Raw genomic sequence first — 22,001 nt, 5'->3', positions numbered from 1 at the left:
CACTTCAAACGGCACTGGGAATGAGTGTGCATCATATGTCACTTCACAGGAAGTTGAGAGAGAAATTTACACACCAGTCATTGCGAACCAGCAGAGTACTGACGTAGTTTGTCTAAAATAAACGCTGAAATCAAATAAACGAGTCTGAGACGTTGTCATTTAAATTAAGCTTAATTAATTTCAGGTGTGCTTTCTATGCGGTTGTGCTCGAGTGCAAAGCGCACGAGATGCGACCATTACATCCATTATCATGACAATAGGTCATATAACAGTTAAGACACACATATTATAAAATAACCACATAACATTTTTATTTATTTATTTATTTATTTTGTATTAATCAGCAACAAACTTACGGGTAACAAGTCTAAAGAAATATATTAATTTAAATGTATAACAATACATTTTTATAAGTATACACGTGAATGTATTACATAAATGTAAGGTTGTTTATTGTACATTTAAACGTATTACCACGAGTATTTCGTGTCATCTTGAACCCCGTGATCAGCGCGACTCAAGCGTCGTCTGTGTTTGATGACGTTGCAGGGTATTCCAAATGAACTAATTTTGTCAAGTGAAGTGAACTTCAACAGATATGCAGTGAGCAGTGAACACTGCGTAGGGACCCTGCGGAATGGAACGCACCTAAAGTGTACACTGCACCTGTGTTCTATGTCCTCAAGTATAGTTGAGTCCACATGGTGGTGCTTACAGACCGTTTGAGAACGCTCGAAGCGCTACCCTCGTTCTGCCAGAGAGAAGCTTCCTGAGTAAACCCAGAGCAGAGGGTTTGGTCAAAGTGTGTGTGTGTTATTATGCAGGATGTGGTAAGCGCGAGAGAGGTGGTACCGCTCTCAGCTCGCGCGGGTACGGTTGTGTGACTGCGAGACGTGGCGCGCGCAGAAACGGACAGCGGACTCGAGCTTGAGTTAAAAGTTCGTTGGAAGGGCGGATAATCACGGGCCGACAGCCGCTCCATACAAGGCAAGGTCGGGTGGGGAGCAGCGCTGATCCAATCATTTGTGCTCCTGTGAAAAGCCCCGGAACCGAGCGACGCAACGCGTTTTGTTTTCTGTGATTTCTTTTTTTTTTTTTTTTTTTTTTTTTGGACAATTGAGATGTTTCAGTAGAAACTCGCTTATTTGTTTTGGTTAGCTTTTAGTTTTGTTTGTTTGTTTTTACTTTGGAGATGAGTGCGTCAGTAAATGGAGTGAATCCCAAACCGGGACCAACGGTCAGTCAGAATGGACCCGGTCCGGTTTCGAAACCAGGAGATGTAAAAACACCCGAGCCGGTGTTACCGGAGGAAGAGCCGCAGTCTTCGGTGACGGACGCCACGCAGATGGGAATTAAGTTCGCCAAGACATTCCTGCTTATTTTTCCCATTTACGTGCTGGGATATCTGGAGTTCAGCTTTAGCTGGATCCTCATCGTCCTCGCCGTGCTTTTTTGGCTTAAACGGAACCAGGGCAGCAGATTCGCTCGGGTGAACCAGGCGCTGGCGTTCCTGGAGCAGGAGGACCGAGTGATTAGTCAGGCTTCTCAGAGATCAGAGCTGCCGCCGTGGGTGAGTGACAGTACTTTAGTCTGTACTTTACATTACTTATTCTGCTAATGATTCACTTTGGCAAGTTTGACTTCAGACCCCAGCCTTGACATATAGCACCAATTCTGACATACATAGCTCAGTTCAACCTCTGTGTCATCGCTCTATGTGGTGTGATGCTGCTGTGAGAAGTTTATGCATGTTTTAATTTCTTGCATACCTGAATGACTCATATGATTACATATCTAACCAAGCTCACAAATCAAATATTAAATCAAAATCTGCCCCAGCAAGCACTCTGATACAAGTAGAATCAGTATAAGACACTATAGCCTTAAAAAATTATATCAGTTACAATATTAGCCAATAATATTAGTAAACAATATTAGTAGAGATTTGCTAGGGAGCTTATCTCATTCTAGATGTAAAGCATTAATATGCAAAGATGTAACCAAATACTCAAGACTGTGGTGTCAAATATAAAAATGTAAGAATATGTCATTGGAAAAACCCACTCTGAATATTGGGTGGGTTGTGCCCCCCTCAATGTCTGTAGTGCTTACAGCCCTTATAATATGATCTGATAGTGAAATAATAAATCAGAGAAGGCATTCAGAATCACATCTCGGTTACCATTCTGAGAAACACAGGCTTGAATCCCCAGAAGCAGATTTTAGCTACCTTGGTTTATGAATTAGTTACAAGAAAGAGTTGGAAGAACCGACCAAAAAACTTTGTGCACAAACACTTCATTTCCCAACTACTTTTATACTACAAGTTGGATATGATTCACTTGTTAGTTATTGACACATATACAAACACTGGCGAACAATAGGACAAGATCACTGCCTTTATAAAACTTGCCCTCCAGGTACAGATTCAGTTCATCTACTCATACACACATGCTCACTATTGTCCAGAAATGGAACATGGTGTGCTCCCCATTGATATGTCACCATGGCAACATTTCCTCAAGCATGTGACTCTGTGTGGGTTGATGATGTCATGATAATAGGCTTGATGTCAGAATTATAACAGTGTCACTATAGTAACATGCCACACCCACTCAGGAGAGAGCTTTTATCTGAAAAGGATTAACAAAATTAGGGATGCAACAACTAATCGGTAATGGAAATCATCGACAACGAATCTCATTATAGATTAGTTGGATATATGTGACAAGCACGGAGAAGCTCTATCAGTGACGTCACTTTACAGCCCAGTGAAAATGTGTTGCATGATGAAACTCGTTTTTTAAATAATGGAGACAAGTTGAAGCGGGGGAAAAAAACACGACCCAAGTTGTCCAGCGCAGAGAACAATTTATAAACACTTCACTTCAAAGATCATAATGAGCGGAAAGAGAGCGTGTGCAAAGAATCCCTAACATTCACTTAAAATCCCCATTAGTTGTGTAGTAAAATGTGATTCGAATTTGAAGTGCTGTACAGTGGGCTACGAATCTGAAAATGGCAATATATGCTGAACACTTGTATGCTGAAAGTAAATGTTCATAAAAGTTTTTTAATGATATAAAGAGGTCACTTATATAGATATATGCAATATATATGACAAAAATGGCAATTTTCATGTATGTAACATATTTTTTTAAACACTTGTGGAATTTAAATTTGGACATAAATGCTCAAATACATGAACTCTAATTGTATTTGTTCGTATATGGTCATATACAAGATTTAAATATCAGACAGTGTAATAATGGCAACAGGCCTAATTATTGAATCCTCATTTGTGTTTTTAGTTTACAGATTTACAGATGTGCGTCTGTTTTAACCTTAGATACGTTTTCTTGCATTGTCAGGGGCAGAAAATGTAAATACAGAAGTAATTAAGGGTCTGCCAATTAGGGTTGCTCCAATACCAAAATTTTGGCTTCGGTACGATACCAGACCTGGTACCTCGGTATCAATACTAAATCGATACTATATAATCAACAAATAAAAAGACTCAGATTTGTTTTAGGAAATTACACAGAAAATGACTTGATTAAAAGAACTGCATAAAGTCTTATAGATTCAAATTATAAATTTTCCATTCAGATTTTTCTGGATTCCATGTTAAATGTTTTAACTAAATGTTATGATCAAATGGTGTTTAATCAAATTGATACATACAGCTTTAATCAAATAAAAATATCATATATATATATATTATATTTTACAAAAAATTGCAATTTTATTTTTGGTAAAATAAAATGCTGCACAACAGAGCTTCACAGTATTAATGAAAACATGATTACATGTGGCAGAAGGCTGCTTGCGTTTGTGATATTGCTTACAAATAATAATAATAATACTACAGCCATTTAATATTACATAATTGCTATTATGATTATTATTGCTACTTTTTGAGTATTATATTTTTATGCAGTAATTATATTTTTCTGTCTTCATTTTCACGCATCCATTTGAATAGAGCTTTAATGTTAGCAGGACTTTTATTTTGACAGATCTTTGATTTCTTCCTGTATTAACAGGCTAGTTATATCAAGCTTAGGCTACATATATTAAGAACATTTCTCTTAGCTAATAAGTTATACAGGGAACCTTGGTACATTACGAAAATATTAAAGTGATAGTTCACCCAAAAATGAACATTATCTCATTCTCATCATTTACTCACCCTCATGCCATCCCAGATGTGTATGACTTTCTTCCTTCTGCAAAACACAAACAAAGATTTTTAAAAGAATATTTCAGCTCTGTTGGTCATCACAATGCAAGTGAATGTTGACCAGAACTTTGAAGGCCCAAAAGGCAGTATAAAAATAATCCATAAGACTTCAGTGGTTAAATCCATATCTTCTGAAGTGATATATCAGTTGTGGGTGAGAAACAAATCAGTATTTAAGTCAATTTTTAACTGTAACTCTACACTTTACTTCACTATCACATTCAACCACTTACTGGTTGGGGCTGGTCAAAGATGGAGATTTATAGTAAAAAAGACTTAAATATTGATCTGTTTTTCACCCACACCTATAATATCACTTCAGAAGACATGGATTTAACCACTGGAGTCACATTAATTACTTTTATGCCTTCTTTATGTCATTTTTGGTCCGTCTGAGTTCTGGTCACCATTCACTTGCATTGTGAGGACCAACAGAGCTGAGATATTCTTCTAAAAATCTTAATTTGTGTTGTGCAGAAGAAAGTCTTATAGATCTGGGATGGCATGTAAATTATTAGAGCATTTTAATTTTTGGGTGAACTATTCCTTTAATTAAATAAATTAACATCAGGGCTCAGACTATGCAGTTCATTTGCTTTTTATGTAACCAATATAATATCCAACCCAGCCAAAACTGAATTAAACTTTAAGGTAAAAAAAATAAAATAAAAGTAAAAAACAATCTCAGGGCTTGACTTTAAGCACTACTACTTGCCCTTTGGAGAAATATTGGATATTTACTTGTCTTAGTAAAAAAGGGTAACAATTTACAATAAGGTTCCAATTGTTGACATTAGTTAAAAACGTTAGTAAACAAAAACTAAAAATCAACAATACTTTTACAGCATTTATTATTCTTTGTTAATGTTAACAATAAAGTTGTACATATACTAATACATTTTTAAATCCAAAGTTGTATATGTTTACATTAGTTAAAGCTGAAGTATCTAATTTCTACAACACTAGCGCCACCGAACAAAATTGCAAAAACAAACATTGTTTTCAAAACAACTTTCTGACTAATTAGTGTTCTGTCAGCTCATTCTTATAAGTCATCCACTTAAATCAGCACCACAAAGTGATGTCATAGCTGGCAACAGCAATTACGTGGTCAGATCATGGAAAAAAGACATATTCAGTTAAAGTGAAAAAATAATAAAAACAGGTGATGTCAAAGTCAGGTGTCGGTTATTTTCCCAGTTGAGAACATAGTCTAGCCTAGTCAGTCTAATCTACACAACTAGAATTAACGGGAAAGTAATTTGTCAGCCAAGTTGGGCAACCGTGCATCACTCTGTCTGCTTCCTTATACTGCACCCAGTCAAATTCATCCTTTCAGGTAGGGAGATATTTCCTCTCTTTTTTAGATTCGTAACCTGCTGTGTTCGATTCAGTTTGATACATTATCACATATTATAAAATATAAACAGTATGTAATATGTGTTACTCTAATAACTGCACAAGCTACTGTTACGAGTTTAAAAGTGATGCTTTTAAACTAGTAATGGTGGCTTGGGTGACATTTTCACACCAACTACACACAGCGTGGGCTGTTTCTAGGATGCTTAATCAGTGGCCTAAGAATGTGATTATTCACACAAGAGTGTTTTAGAGACAAAAGCCTAAAAAAATTCTTGAGAAGCAAATTTTTAAGCGACAATCGTATAAGCGTAATAATTGACGTAACCTTTCAAATCTGATCACAATCAAACAACCTGTTCAGGTCCAACAGGTGGAAAACACTAACTGTAGCCACCCAATCCAAAGTCTCACAATCAGCCAACCTGAGTTTCACGACATACCTGTTCATGTTTCTGAGGATCTGCCTAAAACTGAGGGAAGGAAAAATAACACCCTGTCTTGCAATGCCAGAGAGTGAATTACGACAAGTGGAGTGAACACAGAGGAGTTTTGAATCCCTCAATGACACTTTCAATGCACAGGCCTGTTAAAGCTGAAGTAATATGCCACAACTATGATCTCAGGTTAGACAGCACACTCATTTGTTTAAAGTAACTGAAAACCATCGGAATCCTGCCAGTAGGCCGAAAGAACTACAACACTGTGTAAAAACAGCCATCATAAAAACCCACGGGCCATGGAAGTTCTGCCGTGCCTTACTGTACAAAATAAGATGCAAATTAATAATTATTTGCCATTTGTTGCCTAAAGGCAGTCTCAATTTCCTTTACAAAATGTGTTTTATGTAAAACACTTTAACTGTGAGTGTGTGAACACTCTTAAAGATACATTTTCAAACAGGGTGTTTAGCAGCGATGCCATAAAAGAACCATTTTTGGTTCCCCAAAGAACCTTTCAGTGAAAGGTTCTTAAAAGAACCATTTTTGAAGAACTTTTTTCTAGTCTAATGTACCTTTTTTCACTACAGAGAACTTTTTGTTCAATGGAAAGGTTCCATGGATGTTAAAGGTTTTTCATGAAACCATACATGCTGATGAAGAACCTTTAAGAGTGTAGTTGATGGATTGGTAACAGTTTGTTTGCTTTTGAGTGTTTGATCAAAGTGACTGACCGTCAAAAGATCTTTTGATATGGGTAGTTCAGTGAGTAAAGACGCTGACTACCACCCCTGGAGTCATGAGTTCGAATCCAGGGTGCTGAGTGACTCCAGCCAGGTCTCCTAAGCAACCAAATTGGCCCGGTTGCAAGGGAAGGTAGTCACATGGGGTAACCTCCTCGTGGTCGCAATAATGTGTGGTTCTTGCTCTCGGTGAGGCATGTGGATGCCGCGGAGAATAGCGTGAAGCCTCCACACGCGCTATGTCTCTGCGGTAATGCGCTCAACAAGCCACGTGATAAGATGCGCAGATTGACTGGTCCGCCACCCAGATTGAGGCGAGTCACTACGCCACCACGAGGATTTAGAGCGCATTGGGAACTGGGCATTCCAAATTGAAAAAAAAAAAAAAAAAAAAAAGATCTTCGATATTTGGAACTTTCTAAACTTGAATTTTAAAGGGGTGATATGATGAATCTAGTTGAAAAACGACTTGTTCTGATCTTTCTAGCATCAGATAGATGAAATTATCAACACGTGACCATCCTCATTTACATTGCAATGAAACCAGAAGCTTAATAATCAGATTATGAAGTAATCAGAAACTTGGCCTGCCCAGTCACATGGAGGTAATAAAGAAAAAGCTGGATAGATGCTATTATTCCTAAATACAAGAACTAACTTTATAAGACTGAAATGTGTTTTAAATTTGTCAGACCTTGTGCTGTGTCTGCATTTCCTCCTGTTGCATCAAAACTTTATATTTACAACATTTGTTGTGCAGCAGTAGACCAAAAACCATGTCCATTGCTTGTTTTCAGTGTATAATGTATTCAAAATATATATATATTTTTGATGCTGGTAAATGGGCCAATGTGAAATTTACAGTTTAGGCAATATCCTGATTTACTCTTGTATAAACAGCAGTAAAGTAATTCAGAAATGGTTCTCATCTGTTTTGGATATATAGCCAACATTAAGAAAATGGCATGCCGATGCCCCAGACAAAATAAGTGTTTTAAAGGGGTCATGAAATGCTATTTTTTTTATAATTTTATTATGTTCCCTGAGGTTCACTGATAATGTCAGTAAAGTTTTTTGCACCAAAACTGTTATAGTTTCATAATAAATGACAGTTTTCCACACTATTTCTGACGCTCGGTTTTGGCCTCAGTGGCTCCTTTAAACTTCAGTTTAAACACCCACTGTTCTGATTGGCTAACATCGTGCGGCCCCGCAAATACAGCCATATTTTAAACTGAATCGGAAGAAAATAAACAAGCTCTCCACAACATTATAAAACTAAATTTCAGGGTTTACACACAGGGTCCTCAATTAGCACCCGGCAAGCAGCAAATGCGTGTAAAAATGTATGTGGTTGGTGAATTTCACAGGCCAAACTGGCGGGTGTTTTTTTTTTTTTTCTTTCTATCTGTGTCAGCTTGTAAAATAAATTTAAACATGTTCTAGTTTTGGGGCCTAGGTAGCTCAGCAAGTATTGACGTTGACTACCACCCCTGGAGTCGCGAGTTCGAATCCAGGGCGTGCTGAGTGACTCCAGCCTGGTCTCCTAAGCAACCAAATTGGCCCGGTTGCAAGGGAAGGTAGAGTCACATGGGGTAACCTCCTCTTGGTAGCGATTAGGGGTTCTCGCTCTCATTGAGGCACGTGGTAAGTTGTACATGGATCACGGAGAGTAGCATGAGCCTCCACATGCTGTGAGTCTCCGCGGTGTCATGCACAGCGAGCTATGTGATAAGATGCGTGGATTGACTGTCTCAGAAGCAGAGGCAACTGAGACTTGTCCTCCACCACCCAGATTGAGGTGAGTAACCACGCCACCACGAGGGCCTACTAAGTAGTGGGAATTGGGCATTCCAAATTGGGAGAAAAGGGGATTAAAAAAAAAATACGTTCAAGTTTTTACATAGAACTCTTAATAGCTCGTAGTCCCGCTGCTCATCAATAGTCTCAAACGCTGTGTCCACTGGCACATGTTGAGTGAAGGTGCATTCAGTGCTTTTAATCCAGACTTCAAGTGATGATTGCATGCATTCTTTGTGACAATTCTGTAGCTGGGTAAGCAAATGAATAAAAGGGTTCCTGCCGATCTTTAAAGTCTTAATGTCTTAAATTCAGTTTTCCAAAATTTAAGGTCATAAAAACTCTTAAATATCTTAAATCAGGGTCCTAACTTTTTCGGTCGGGGTCCAAATACAGAAAAAAATAAGGTGCTGCGGGCCGCATCTCTATAAAAATTAAAAAAATGGCTGGAAGCTACTAGATTGCCACTATACATAATCTTGATATTGTACCCTTAATATTTTAATATTAAACAAATTATTTAAGTTTTAATCATAATTTGTGCTTTATGGTATGCTTGTGTAGGCCCTATATGTAAATAAAGGATAGGGTATTTTACTCACAAAGAACACTTATAATGGAACAGTGATGCATATTATACAAAATATTATACTCATTTATCACATTTTTATCTTTTGACATCCATTCAGTGGCACTGCAAAGATCATAGATCTGCTACTGATACAATAATCAGAATCAGATTACACTGTATCACTTTATGAAGTGATGTAAGGAATTACTCTTTATTTTTCAAGGAATTACTCAATATAGCTATACAATTATATCTTCTGTTCTGTTGTTACTTGGGTTGTTGACATGACATGGCATTTTCGTTGTCACGCAAGATAAAAATTAATAAATAGTATTGTCATCATTTAAAAATGCATTAAATGATTAAATATATCTTTGCTTTACATCGACGTGTTATTATACAAACTGCATTGTCATTAGATTTTTGAATTTTTTTTAGCCAAATCTAAAAATTGTCCTATGGTGTGATTGTTTCAAGCAAGGTTCAATAAATTCTAACTTTTATAAATTAAAAAGAAAAGCATAAAAATGTTGATAAATACCACTGGCTATTTTAGTAAATGGCAATTTGTTTTTTTCATCCATATATTTCTAAAAGCGTAGGAAGTTGATACATTTTGTCACTGAAAACCACGTCCTCTGGTGTAACACCATATCCTCATTTTAAATCGGGCAATTCCACAGTGACTTTATTTATTTTCTATAACCTCATTCAAGGTCGTGTTTCTGAAGCCCCCTTTGAAGGCCAGGACATGTGCACATGGTATGTTTTTGTCTCTAAATTGTTCAAATATTTAACTTTTTTCAAAGCTCTAAAAGTGTTTACATTTTGTTGTCCTTTGGTGTGACACCCCTACATTTTTTTGTCTTTTTATTTTTTTTTACTAAAAACTATGTTAAACTGCATAATTATGGAAAATTGTGGAAATGTGTCTTGCTAACTGCTAATGACATTTTAGCTAAGAACAGCAAGGTCATTAACTCGCACAAAAGGCTGAAACATCCTTTGGTGTGACAGAAAATGTCCTCTGGTGTGACAGCTGTACTGTCACACAAGTGCCTCGTGCCGCCCCTCCACAAGATGCCGCCCTGGGCAACTGCCCATGCCTAAATCCGCTCCTGTACATGCATGTGCAAGCTGAGCGCGCGCATCAGGCACAGATGTGCAAGTGTTTTAAGTGCTCTCTTCTACAGTGTGTCCTCACTCAAATGGCACTGGGAAGCCTGTGAATCATGTTTATGTTTCAACTAAATATCTGAACGAACCAATTAATTATACTTCCCAGTGCTACAGAGGACGCTCTGGAAGAGTATGCTCGGTTCGCGCGTCTCTGAGCGCACAAAAAACGATCAGTACAACGCTCGCTCAACAGTATGATGTGAGGTATCGGGACATTTTAACAAGAACAAATACATGAGTAAAGTATCTAACCTGATGTCAGTCCTTTAATAAATGCATCATTCTTTGGTGGCGCTTCATCATTGGAAATAAGGAGTATTCCAAACTCCTGTTAAACTCTGCCAGTGGATGAAGCTGGTGATGACACAGAACTCACTAGCGGAGACTATGCGCTGTGAATAGCGGCTGCACATGTTAGCGACATCCAGTACCCAGAATATACATGTCATGTAATTTCTCCATTGCGGGCCTAATTCTGTTCTATTTCTAAAGTCTCTCGCGGGTCGCATCAGAGCAGTCGGAGGGCCACAGATGGCCCAGGGGCCGGACTTTGGACACCCCTATCTTAATTATTCAACTAAAGTCTTATTTTTTTATTTAAAGAGGTTTTAAACGTGGGGGCGGAAAGACATTATCAAACTTCAAAAGAATACGATTTAATTAAATAAATGCATGCACTGTGTCCTTCAAAGTGAAAACGTGGCACTGTTGTATTTTCTCCAAGCAGGCGGGGGCTTGTAATTGTTTCCAGCTGTTGCAGAGCAGTTCACAATCATTAAGCCATATCGGAAATTTATGACAAGCAATTATTAATGATCAATTGATGATGATGATGATGATATAGTGTTGAGGAAATAGGGCTGCAAGATTATAGCAAAAATCATAATTGACGATTATTGCCCTTGATATTGTAATTGCGATTATGAATGTCGATTAAAATATTAAATTACCGTGACAACACAAAGTAAGCAAACGTGCGGTTCTTCAGAGTAACAGATTTCAATGGTGGATATGAGCTGAGCTCCAGTTTCTTTTAAGCATTAAATATTGCAATAATGTTTGTTATTACATGAAAATAAAAATAATTGTAAATGGATATCTATGGTATAGAATAAATTAAATTATTGCTAAATTATTTATTAAATTATTAGTCCACATACAGTAAATAATATGACATATTCAATATTCAGACTTATTAACAGCCGATTTAGTTGACCAAGTTACTTACTGCATTCAGTAAGCCCTTTGGTGGTGAGACAGGGGACCATTCATCCCGTTAGATCTTCAGTGGTGATCTTGTTCATGTAAGATCATCGTTAGATGTTTTTTGGCCTCAGTGGTTGCATTTTGGAAATTAAAAACAGTCATTTGCGATCGGAGTTTGTACGATTCGTGAAAATGTTACATTTACTAATACCAGCTGCGTGGCAAATGGGTGTGATTACAGCAGACGTGATAACAATGACGGTAATTCCTGAAATATGCTATTCATGCCATATTCTTTATCTTGGCTACACTTCCAAAACAAACTTTGAACAGTTAAGCTGAATTACTTTATTGCTATTTTGTACAAATCAAATTCACATTGGCCTACTTATAAACATGACAAAATAAAACTGTTATTTAATTTTTAATAAATTGTACACAGAAATTGAGCAGCACAACAAACTCTCCCATTGCAATGACTGAAGATGTCACTCACTGCAGGTGTACACTGTTTGAGACCTGCATTTCGACGTGAGCTCAGAAACGCTCCACACAAAGTTTTGCACTCTTGCGAATGCTCAATAAAACTAAGCTGTCTAATCACTTATTTACACCGCGTCTATGCCTTGATTAGAACGCGATCGTTGTAGTTTTGTCATGTTGCTCGTTTGCAGTGTATTTAACATCTACGTTCAAAGCGAACGGCGCAATATGCAATGAATCCAAAATAATAAGTGCTTTTCACTCTTGTTCTACAGCTTCTTTTGGAGTGTCAGGTGATGTTTCTTCACTATTAATTTTCGTGTGCCACTGCAAACAGAGGTGGAACATAAAGCAAGCATCTGGGCATTCAGACGGTTTAAAACTTTAGCATTAGGATCAGTTGTCATTACTGATAGGACGAAGGACTAATTAAGCGGCTCTGATTGGTCATTGCCGTTTCATTGCTCAACGGACATGTTAGTTATTGGTTAGAATATTCAAACGCTGCAAAAACACATTGTAAATGGAAACCATTGATGCAAAAGGAGCAGATTTAAATTGAACGCTGTAATCATCAGTTTTCACGATTACATAATCATGGCAGCCGTAATCGTAATCGCGATTAGTTTTTCAATTAAATGTGCAGCCCTACGAGGAAATATGTCAATGTTTTCTTTTAATTGTTTATATTGTAATATGTTGTAGATTATTGTAGGAGTGCACATTTTATATCCCTTAATTGTTTGAATGAGCAGCTGGCAAAAATTTTAAATAAGAGTCCCCGGTGTATTTCAGCCTTTAAAGTTAAAAGTTCCACGCTATGAATCAATCCACTTGTAAAATGCAATAAAAAATGGCCGGTAAGAAATCTGACTGGCTGGTAATCTTTTTTTCATCTACCAGCCACCTTGGCTGGTGGGCTAAAAAGTTAATTTCGGACCCTGTTTACATATAACGCACATCCGAATATTTTAAACTACACTCAAGCACATCATCACCATTTGAAATATTCATGAATTAAACTGTTTACTCACGGTTTTGCTAACATGTCCAAGTGTTATAACTGCCCATTCTTCAATAGCAGTTCCTTTGCAAAGCTTGAATCGTATTATGACTGTTTCACAAGCAATCCACGCTGATATTCACACATACATACTCCGTAGCATGGTGAAACCTGACGCTCACACTTTGCTGCACTGAGGCGCAAATCTTCAGAAACTCATCCAAATGGTCAAAGATGTCCAGCTAGTGTTTGTTTACATACACCAACAATTAAAAATAGCGCAGATTTAGGGAATTAATGAGGGTTAAAGGGGGATAATGGTTGACTGTGCATGTGTGTTTTGCTTTGTTCTGTATTGTGTTTGAGAGTTAATCAATAAAAATTTGAATCTGAAAAATAGCACAAATGGGTGCAACAACAGCAAGACGCAGAGCAGCTAAATGAAGCCGAACGGAGTCTCTTTTTCTGAGTTGGAACTGACACTGCATCTTTTAAAAGTGGTGCGATAAACATTCAAAGACTTCTGTGTAATGCATGTTACATGCACAAAAAACGGTCCAGATGGGTCCCCCTTTTGGTGTTCAAGAATAGTTGGTAACACTAGGCCTGTCTCTCTCCCTCTCTGTTTATGATAAGAAATGAGCACCAGTGGGTGGGGCCAAGGGTGTGGTAACACATGTTGTGGGGCATGTTAATACAACTGAGCAATGTCTGGTGATGTCACAAACACGCAGTTTTCAAAATGAGACTTTTCAATAGAGTGGGAACTATAAATGCTCTTTTTAGACTGGGGAGGAAGTTGAGTTCTGAAATTGACTATGTTGTTATAGTACAGTTACCTCTTATATGTCTAAATATCAAGGATAATTGTATTTTACATTTCATAACCCCTTAAATTAGAGCTGTCAGATTTAATGCGTTAATGAATGCAAGTAATTTTAAATGTTTAACGCATTAACTTTTCTTTAATGCAGTTAACGCATTTACCAATTTTGACCTTAGTTTCTGTTATTCAGCTCAGAGTGAGTTCTAAACACTGATTGGAACAGGGTGGAACTTTGCGATGTGTCTGAGGACATTACACTGACATACACACACTCACACAACAGCGATTTCGTGTCAATGATGTGATGGAGAAAAGACCTCATACAAAACAAACTCCGATGGGACTTAAAATTAAAGTACTTTGCATCCTGTGTAAGGTGGAATTTAATTACCGCAGAAGCACGTCATGTCTTGCACTATCGATTATTTTGGTAATCAAGTACTCTAACGATTACTCTGAAACCAGAGCACTTTGCATTCACTATAACAGTTTATGCTCGCTCATTTATATTTTCGCGGGAGTTTGGCGCGAGCCTTTGCTGACAGCGCGCACATCAGAGACCTTGAGAAGTGATTCACGCGTTTCTCAGGACAGGAGCTGGTTGACGTCCGCGGTGCGACTCAGTGACGCTCGGACTCTGAGTTCAACTGAATGACACATAAATGCGCAGTTCATGGCATTTATACAGTATATTCACTTCAAATTCCCCTTTCTGGGCATTAAAATGTGATTGGAATTAGAATGCTCAGTTAGATCAAATAACATAATAATTGTGACAGGCTTAAGATTTAATGACTCCGATTGCATAACGTTGTTGAGGTGAAGTCACATTTGGCTAAAATGCATTCATTAGCCTAAGTTTTGATGTATTTTACGATTGAATAACAACAACAAAACAATTGTGCAAACAATATCCAAAGCCAACAGACACCCAAAGCAGATCTATAATATAACAAATTTATATAATTTAAGCTGACAGAAATTGGCTTCTCCAGGTGCGCCCAGTAATATAAATATTTGAATCCACTGACTGATTAAATATTTACGTACTTTTTACTATTGAAAGTTGGGGTAGTTGGACCAACAGCAAACCCACAGACTGTGTATTAGCAGAGCTTCTGCTCATTTCACATGTGAAAGCAGCAGCATAAATTGAAGTGGGCCGCTCTATTCTCAGGGTCAGAGAGATGATGGAAAATGGTCATGAAAAACTAAATTATTAATGTTTTTGGCGCAAAAAGAAAAACATTACTAACATTGTGAGTTGACTTTGAGGGAAAAAATTTAATAATAGAAAATTTGGCCCCATTAAACCATCATCAGAGCATGTATAATTCTTCTGCTGTTTCTTCTGTTTTTGCACTGGGAGAATTGATTGCTCATTTTAGTGCAGTACCAAGCTCCTCATGAAACCCTACAGTTTTGGTGTTGAGTTCACAGTACTCTAATTTTGCATATATAAAAGGGGGTAGACTTTATTGCCATTACCAGTGACTTCTTTGATTTTATATTAAAAATCACAGCCTCTCCCACCTGCTCTTTTCCTCAGGAAACCCTGTGTCCATAGGGACAGTGTTTCTCTCCTCCCCCTCATGTGAGCTCTCTCTGCTAGTTGGTTCTGATTAAACTGGAACTGTCCTCTCTTACATCAGCAGATCTCTCCATCTCCTCCCTTATTCATCTTGCCAGCCTGTAAAATGCTGAGGGGGGTCTGTCTGTCTGTTTCCCTTCAGCAGAGATCATTGTTTACCTCCACATTCATTATAAAATATTCAAACTTTTTGATTGATCACGTGAGCAGTAAACTGATTTTTAGGTGTCAAGTTGTCAACAGAACTTGTCTTAAAGGAATGTTCTGAGTTAAGTTCTAACGACAGGATCTATGGCATGTGGTTGATTACTTCAGAACATAATTTCCACTCATCCCTCAGTTTGAAAAAAAGAAGCAAAAATGTTCTTAGCTGTAATACGCTTACAGTGGAAGACTATGGGGCAAGGCATTTCACTGGGATCAGCATAAAAATACGCACTACACAGTGTGTACAGCCACAAGACGTATCATTTTATGTGTTCTAATAAAAATAATGTTATCCAACCTTCTTACCTTGAGTCTGACACATCAGACACTACACACACAAGCTAAAATAGCACAGCAAATGCCCTCTAACCTGTTCACCAATCATGCTGACTCATCTCAAAGAGACAAGCCTGAGATATTTCACCAAATCATTAAGCAGCTATAGTTGTAAGACCTTCAATAAAATCGACAGCTCTCTTTGAGTCATTCAGGCACCAAATGAGGTCAATCTATATGAGGTTCTTCCTGATTGCTACAGTCACTCTCAGAATGCATGTGTTTGGGTGTGTTGGCATTAGTATGTTTCTCAACTTGACAGCAGGTCTCTTTTATGACAAAGTCATCTGCTTAAATAGGAAATAACATTGCCTAACATAAGATCTGAAACACAAACAGGCATACACACCCATGCAGATAAACCACACATTACTGTACAAGTTTTTTATGCTGCAGCATTACATGCTCAGACTAGCTGCATGTGTCATGTTAAATAAATATTGCCCTATTTTAACAAATATTACTGTGTGTGTGGATTCATTTCACTGTATATCTGTGTGTTTGTAAGAGACTCTGAGCCCTAGCATAGACTTTGAAGCTTTTTTTATGGCCAGAGGTTTGTCTTTGTGTGTTTATGGCAGAGATAAGGCATGTATACAGATTGTAGTCTTTGTGTAATATCAGATCAGCTCAGCGTCGACTACAGGCCATGGGAATTAGCAGGCTAACTTTATCTGCTGTCTGCTCTCTGTGCGTGTATATTCAGGAAATAACACAGCTTTGAGTCATAGGCTGGCTTTCTCCCTCAAGAAAATATGAGAAAGAAATGAAGCCAGAGACAAGTCAGGGATTTTCCATTTGGTGTTCCTGGCAACTCTATCACTGCATCTTTCCTTCTAGATCTTTTCTCCTTACCACAGTTTTAATTACTCTGAAGAGATGAACGTAAGAGAGAGAGAGAGAGAGAGAGAGAGAGAGAGAGAGAATCATGTCTACCTTGCAAGCAAGCAGTGCAAGCATATTAGCTACAAAACTAATACGCTTGCATTATAATTGCATGAAGCTGTCTACACAAGCACACAAAGTACTGCATCTTAGTTGCATACTTTTCTCTCAAACGGGGTTTTGTGCTTACATGCGCATGACCACACAAACACACAGAGAGTTTTGAACAGGTAATATGTTAGTAAATATGTTTTTATATTATAGGGTACAATGGGACTAAAGGCCCCAATAAGACCTATTGAATATAAATTTCCCCTAAAACATTAAATGGCAGAACTATTACAGTACTTTCCTAAACCCCTGTAACACTGCAACAAATTGTTTGACATTAGTAAAAAGTAATGGATTTGTTGGTGGACCCATTTTGTCTGCTGGAAAAGACATTCATTTGTGAAATAAGCATGTACTAAAATTGTAACTCTAAAATGTGTAATTTTCTACAAGCAGAATATATTAGAAATTGTTGTTATATCATTGCGATATTATAAAATGCCAAATGTGATTGAAATAAATGTAGAGACATCCTATATATATATATATATACACACTACAGGTCAAAAGTTTTGAAACACTTGACCGTAATGTTTCCCATGATTTTACAAATCTTTTGATCTGAAGGAGTATTTTTAAATGTTTGAAATTAGTTTTGTAGACAAAAATATAATTGTGCCACCATATTAATTTATTTCATTACAAAACTAAAATTTAATACAAAAAAAAGTTTTTGAAATTGATGACTTGGACCAAATAATACAGAAAAGCAGCCAATAAGTGCCCAACATAGATGGGAACTCCTTCAATACTGTTTAAAAAGCATCCCACGGTGATACCTCAAGAAGTTGGTTGAGAAAATGTTAAGAGTACATTTCTGCAAAATCTAGGCAAAGGGTGACTACTTTGAAGATGCTAAAATATAACACAGTTTTGATTTATTTTGGATTTTGTTTAGTCACAACATAATTCCCATAGTTCCATTTATGTTACTCCATAGTTTTGATGACTTTACTATTATTCTAAATGTGAAAAATAATTATAATAAAGAATGAGTGAGTGTTTCAAAACTTGACCGGTTGTGTGTGTGTGTGTGTGTGTGTATATGTGTGTGTGTGTGTGTGTGTGTATATATATATAAATTCCCTGTCATTACACACTTTGGGACCACAATAAAACAGATTTTAGGGTCTTTAGTCCCATTGTACATGAATCAAAAATGTATCCATTTTGAATTGTTTTCAATATGGGTCAAAAATGACCCAAAGGCAAAAAGAAGGGTGCAGTTTCTTAACAGAATTGGAGGGTTAAGAAAGCATGTTTGTCAGAGCTCTGGCCTAGCTGTTAGTGGAAAATATTACATTACATTACATTACACATAGATTAAAATACATTTAGTGCAAGTTACTGGAAATAATTTCCTCCACTAGTCTCCTCCTCTACTGTCCCTATCAGTAAAAATTGACAAAAGCACTAAAATAAAATAAAAAGGGAACTTTTCATAAGGTATTGAGATCAGTTTGAAGAGATTTCCTGAAAAAAAAAAAAACATGAGAAAAACTCAACAATAAAAGTCTTTCATCTACATGAAACATGTTCAACAGTTTCTAAGATCCCCAAAACATGCTGATCTGCTAAAGTGTGAATATATTCCACATTTTGTTTTACCATCTTTGAAAGCTTTGCGTGTCAACTGGTTTTGTGAGGTGAGGATGTGTGAGCTGGTGACGTGCTGTGCCTAATTAAACACTAAATGTGTCACTTGTACTAAAATCAGCCAGAGAATTAAAATAATACAATTAAATAAAATGCTGAATATTTAAATCTACTTTCTGTTTCAGGTTCATTTTCCAGATGTGGAGAGAGTGGAGTGGCTCAACAAGGTGTGTGGGTGTGTGGGTGTGTGTGTGTGGTGGGCTAGTTTAATAAAAATAGATCTGGGTCTATGCTAACCCAGAAATGTCTTCTCCTGAGCATTAACTTCCTCTGGTTCTTTCACTTTCAGACAGTACAGCAGATGTGGCCGTATATTTGTCAGTTTGTAGATAAACTCTTCAGAGAGACCATTGAACCAGCTGTGCAGGGAGCCAATGCACACCTCAGTACTTTCACCTTCTCCAAGATAGACATGGGGGACAAGGTACACATAAAAACGTGTGTGTGTGTCTGCATATATATATATATATATATATATATATATATATATATATATATATATATATATATATATATGCTTAACTAAAGTTGTTTTCACACTTGGTTCGATTTCTTGAAACAAACTCGAGTTTATTTCCTCCCCGCTGGCCTCTGTTCACATCATATTTTTTGGGTCATCCGTAGACACAGCCTATAATAAAAATTTGTTACAATTTGTAACTTTACCTGGCGGATCATTTCTATTTGCTAGCTCACTAATATCGCAGACAGTTATGCTTACTTAACCGTGAGAGGCAGAAACTGTGAACGCAGTTAAAATACGATTAATTGTGCATTCCTATATATATATATAATGTGCTTTTTTCCCCACTTTTTTCTGAAATTTTCCACGGACCCCAGTTTGAAAACTGCTGCCCCAGACCACCTTTTCAAGCGGACTTGGGTGTGGTTCACGGGTGCACACCCGAGTTCGGAAAACAGCACCACCTAAACGAACCGAACTTTGCTGTCATTCGAACTCAGGTGTGCTCCAAAAGCGCTAGTGTGAAAGCACCCTAAATTAAGTTACTAAATATAAATTTGGAAGGAGCACGCCCATCTAATCTTTCAGTTAATTATTAGAGTATAGAAGCAACCTCTTACCTCAACTAGATTATAGATGATATGGGCACGCGACTCGTGAAATGAGAAAACATCGAGTTTTATAATTTTTATGTAAATACAAATATAACAACTACAGACTAATCTTAACCTTTCCCCTAAAATAAAACATTTGCATATTTCTGACCATTCACATTTGCATGATTTTTTTTTTCTTTTTTTTTCTCCCCTTTTCTCCCCAATTTGGAATGCCCAATTCCCAATGCACTCTAAGTCCTCGTGGTGGCGAAGTGACTCGCCTCAATCCGGGTGGCAGAGGATGATTCTCAGTTGCCTCCGCATCTGAGACCGTCATTCCTCGCATCTTGTCATGGCTTGTTGAGCGTGTTACAGCGGAGAAATTGTGAGTGTGGAGGCCCACGCTATTCTCCGCGGCATCCACGTGCCCCACTGAGAGCGAGAACCACACATTATAGCGACCACGAGGAGGTTACCCCATGTGACTCTACCCTCCTTAGCAACTGGGCCAATTTGGTTGCTTAGGAGACCTGGCTGGAGTCACTCAGCACGCCCTGGATTCGAACTCGCAACTCCAGGGGTGGTAGTCAGCGTCAATACTTGCTGAGCTACCCAGGCCCCCTCACATTTACTTGATTGACGTATTTATGAATTCTGTTTACGTTTTGACTCATACAAAATGAAATAAAAATGAAATCACTTTAATTTTGTCTGCAGCCCCTCAGGGTGGATGGAGTGAAAGTTTATACAGAAAATGTAGATAAACGACAGATTATTATGGATCTACAGATCAGGTAAAAAAAAAACACACAAATAGTTACCCATTGGGACTCATTATTGGGGTTGAGAAATTCATAGTTTGCCTTGTTCTGTTTGTGCAGTTTTGTTGGAAACACAGAAATTGATGTGGACATCAAACGATATTACTGCCGTGCAGGAATCAAGAGCATTCAGGTAAGTGTGTGTTGGGGGTGTGTGTTGGGGGTGTGTGTTGGGGGTGGGTGTTGGGGGTGGGTGTTGGGGGTGGGTGTTGGGGGTGGGTGTGGGTGTGGGGGGTGTGTGTTGGGGGTGGGTGTGGGTGTGGGTTTTGAGGTCGGGGAGTGGGGGTTGGATTACTTGGCTATTCTTATATATTGTTCTCAATGACTATGTTAGCATGGACACCAGAAAGTGGCTTATTGCTAGAAAACAGCATTCCGGTTTACATGCACTGTATTAGTGGCGTACTCTTTACTCCCGTATACATGCGGCTTGGTCAGTAAGCAGCTTTCTCCATAGCAACACAATTTTCCCACAACGCCTATGTAAATAACAAATATGGGAATCGATATAGACTTTGCTATTTTATTCTCTGTTGATTCACTTTATTTCCAGATATTCCAGAGTTGTTGCTGTGTTTATTTCCTTCACTTTCTATTGCAACCTGAAGTGGAATTGCGATGCAGTAGTGGGGTTTCCCTCTAATGTAAATCCCAGAGATTTCCCAAATGTGTGAGCGCATATACGTGAACATGAGGGACAGTCGATATTCTACATTGATGGTATAAATGGGTATAGTTTAGAGTGTATGTGATTTATTTATTTTTTCCTCTGGACTCCCAGAAATATTGAATGCTTTCCACTGTGTTAACTCGTTGTTGGGCTCCGTCCTATGTTGTTTGTTATCCCGGTCTGTTCCTTGCACGCGCACTCTTCAAACACCCACCAGAATGCCGCTTATGTGTTTACATGGCCATATTATATTTCTTCAAGAGAAAACTAGGTGTGTTAAACTGCTTTCTCTTAATCCCTTAAGCAACGTAACACCGTGTCCTGACCAAACGCGACACGCGATAAAAGGTATCTTTTCCATGTTAATCAGAGTTTTTGTCCTAACCAGCCACGACAGCAACAGGGCTTTCTATTTTTGGAATGGTTTCTATTTCTGCGACGTCGCGCCAGACAGCGCAGTCAACAAATGGGTCTAAAATTGTTCTTATTGCAGTATATTAAAGCTGGCATCTCACTAGCTGGTTCACAATAACTTGATTTTGGGCGAGGGTGTCACACACCTACCAAATGTTGTGCTTGTGGTCTTGTTTTCTTCAGCCGGAGCTCTGTCACACACACACACACACACACACACACACACACACACACAGTTTCAGAATGGTAGAGGGGAGACATACCGGCTCATTCTAACTTTCTCTCTGCTTCCCTGTTACGTGGAGATCGGCGAAATAACAACAGGAGTACCACGTGAACATAAAAAATCGTAACTGACTGAATAAGGATGTGATTCATAAAGTAACTTTTCCCTGTGT

The 22,001-nt window shown here is 37.9% G+C and overlaps 1 protein-coding gene across 2 annotated transcripts in view; it reads left to right on the top strand.

Annotated features, from left to right (window-relative positions):
• The first annotated feature begins 599 nt into the window (after window positions 1-599).
• Window positions 600-22,001, top strand: part of LOC127440303 (extended synaptotagmin-2-like) — a 45,831-nt gene continuing 24,429 nt past the window's right edge. Inside the window, exons 1-5 of one of the 2 annotated variants that reach the window (XM_051696812.1) lie at window positions 600-1,570; window positions 18,765-18,806; window positions 18,929-19,063; window positions 20,416-20,492; window positions 20,580-20,652. In XM_051696812.1, coding sequence (XP_051552772.1) covers window positions 1,193-1,570; window positions 18,765-18,806; window positions 18,929-19,063; window positions 20,416-20,492; window positions 20,580-20,652 — 705 coding nt within the window. In that variant the 5' untranslated portion in view covers window positions 600-1,192. The remainder of the gene's footprint in view (window positions 1,571-18,764; window positions 18,807-18,928; window positions 19,064-20,415; window positions 20,493-20,579; window positions 20,653-22,001) is intronic. The other variant, XM_051696813.1, reaches the window with a different exon arrangement.

This window comes from Myxocyprinus asiaticus, chromosome 5 (genome assembly GCF_019703515.2).
Source record: "Myxocyprinus asiaticus isolate MX2 ecotype Aquarium Trade chromosome 5, UBuf_Myxa_2, whole genome shotgun sequence".
In the NCBI taxonomy this organism is placed as follows: domain Eukaryota; kingdom Metazoa; phylum Chordata; class Actinopteri; order Cypriniformes; family Catostomidae; genus Myxocyprinus; species Myxocyprinus asiaticus.
Note: the sequence above shows the minus strand (reverse complement) of the source record. Positions and strands in the feature narration are given on the sequence as shown.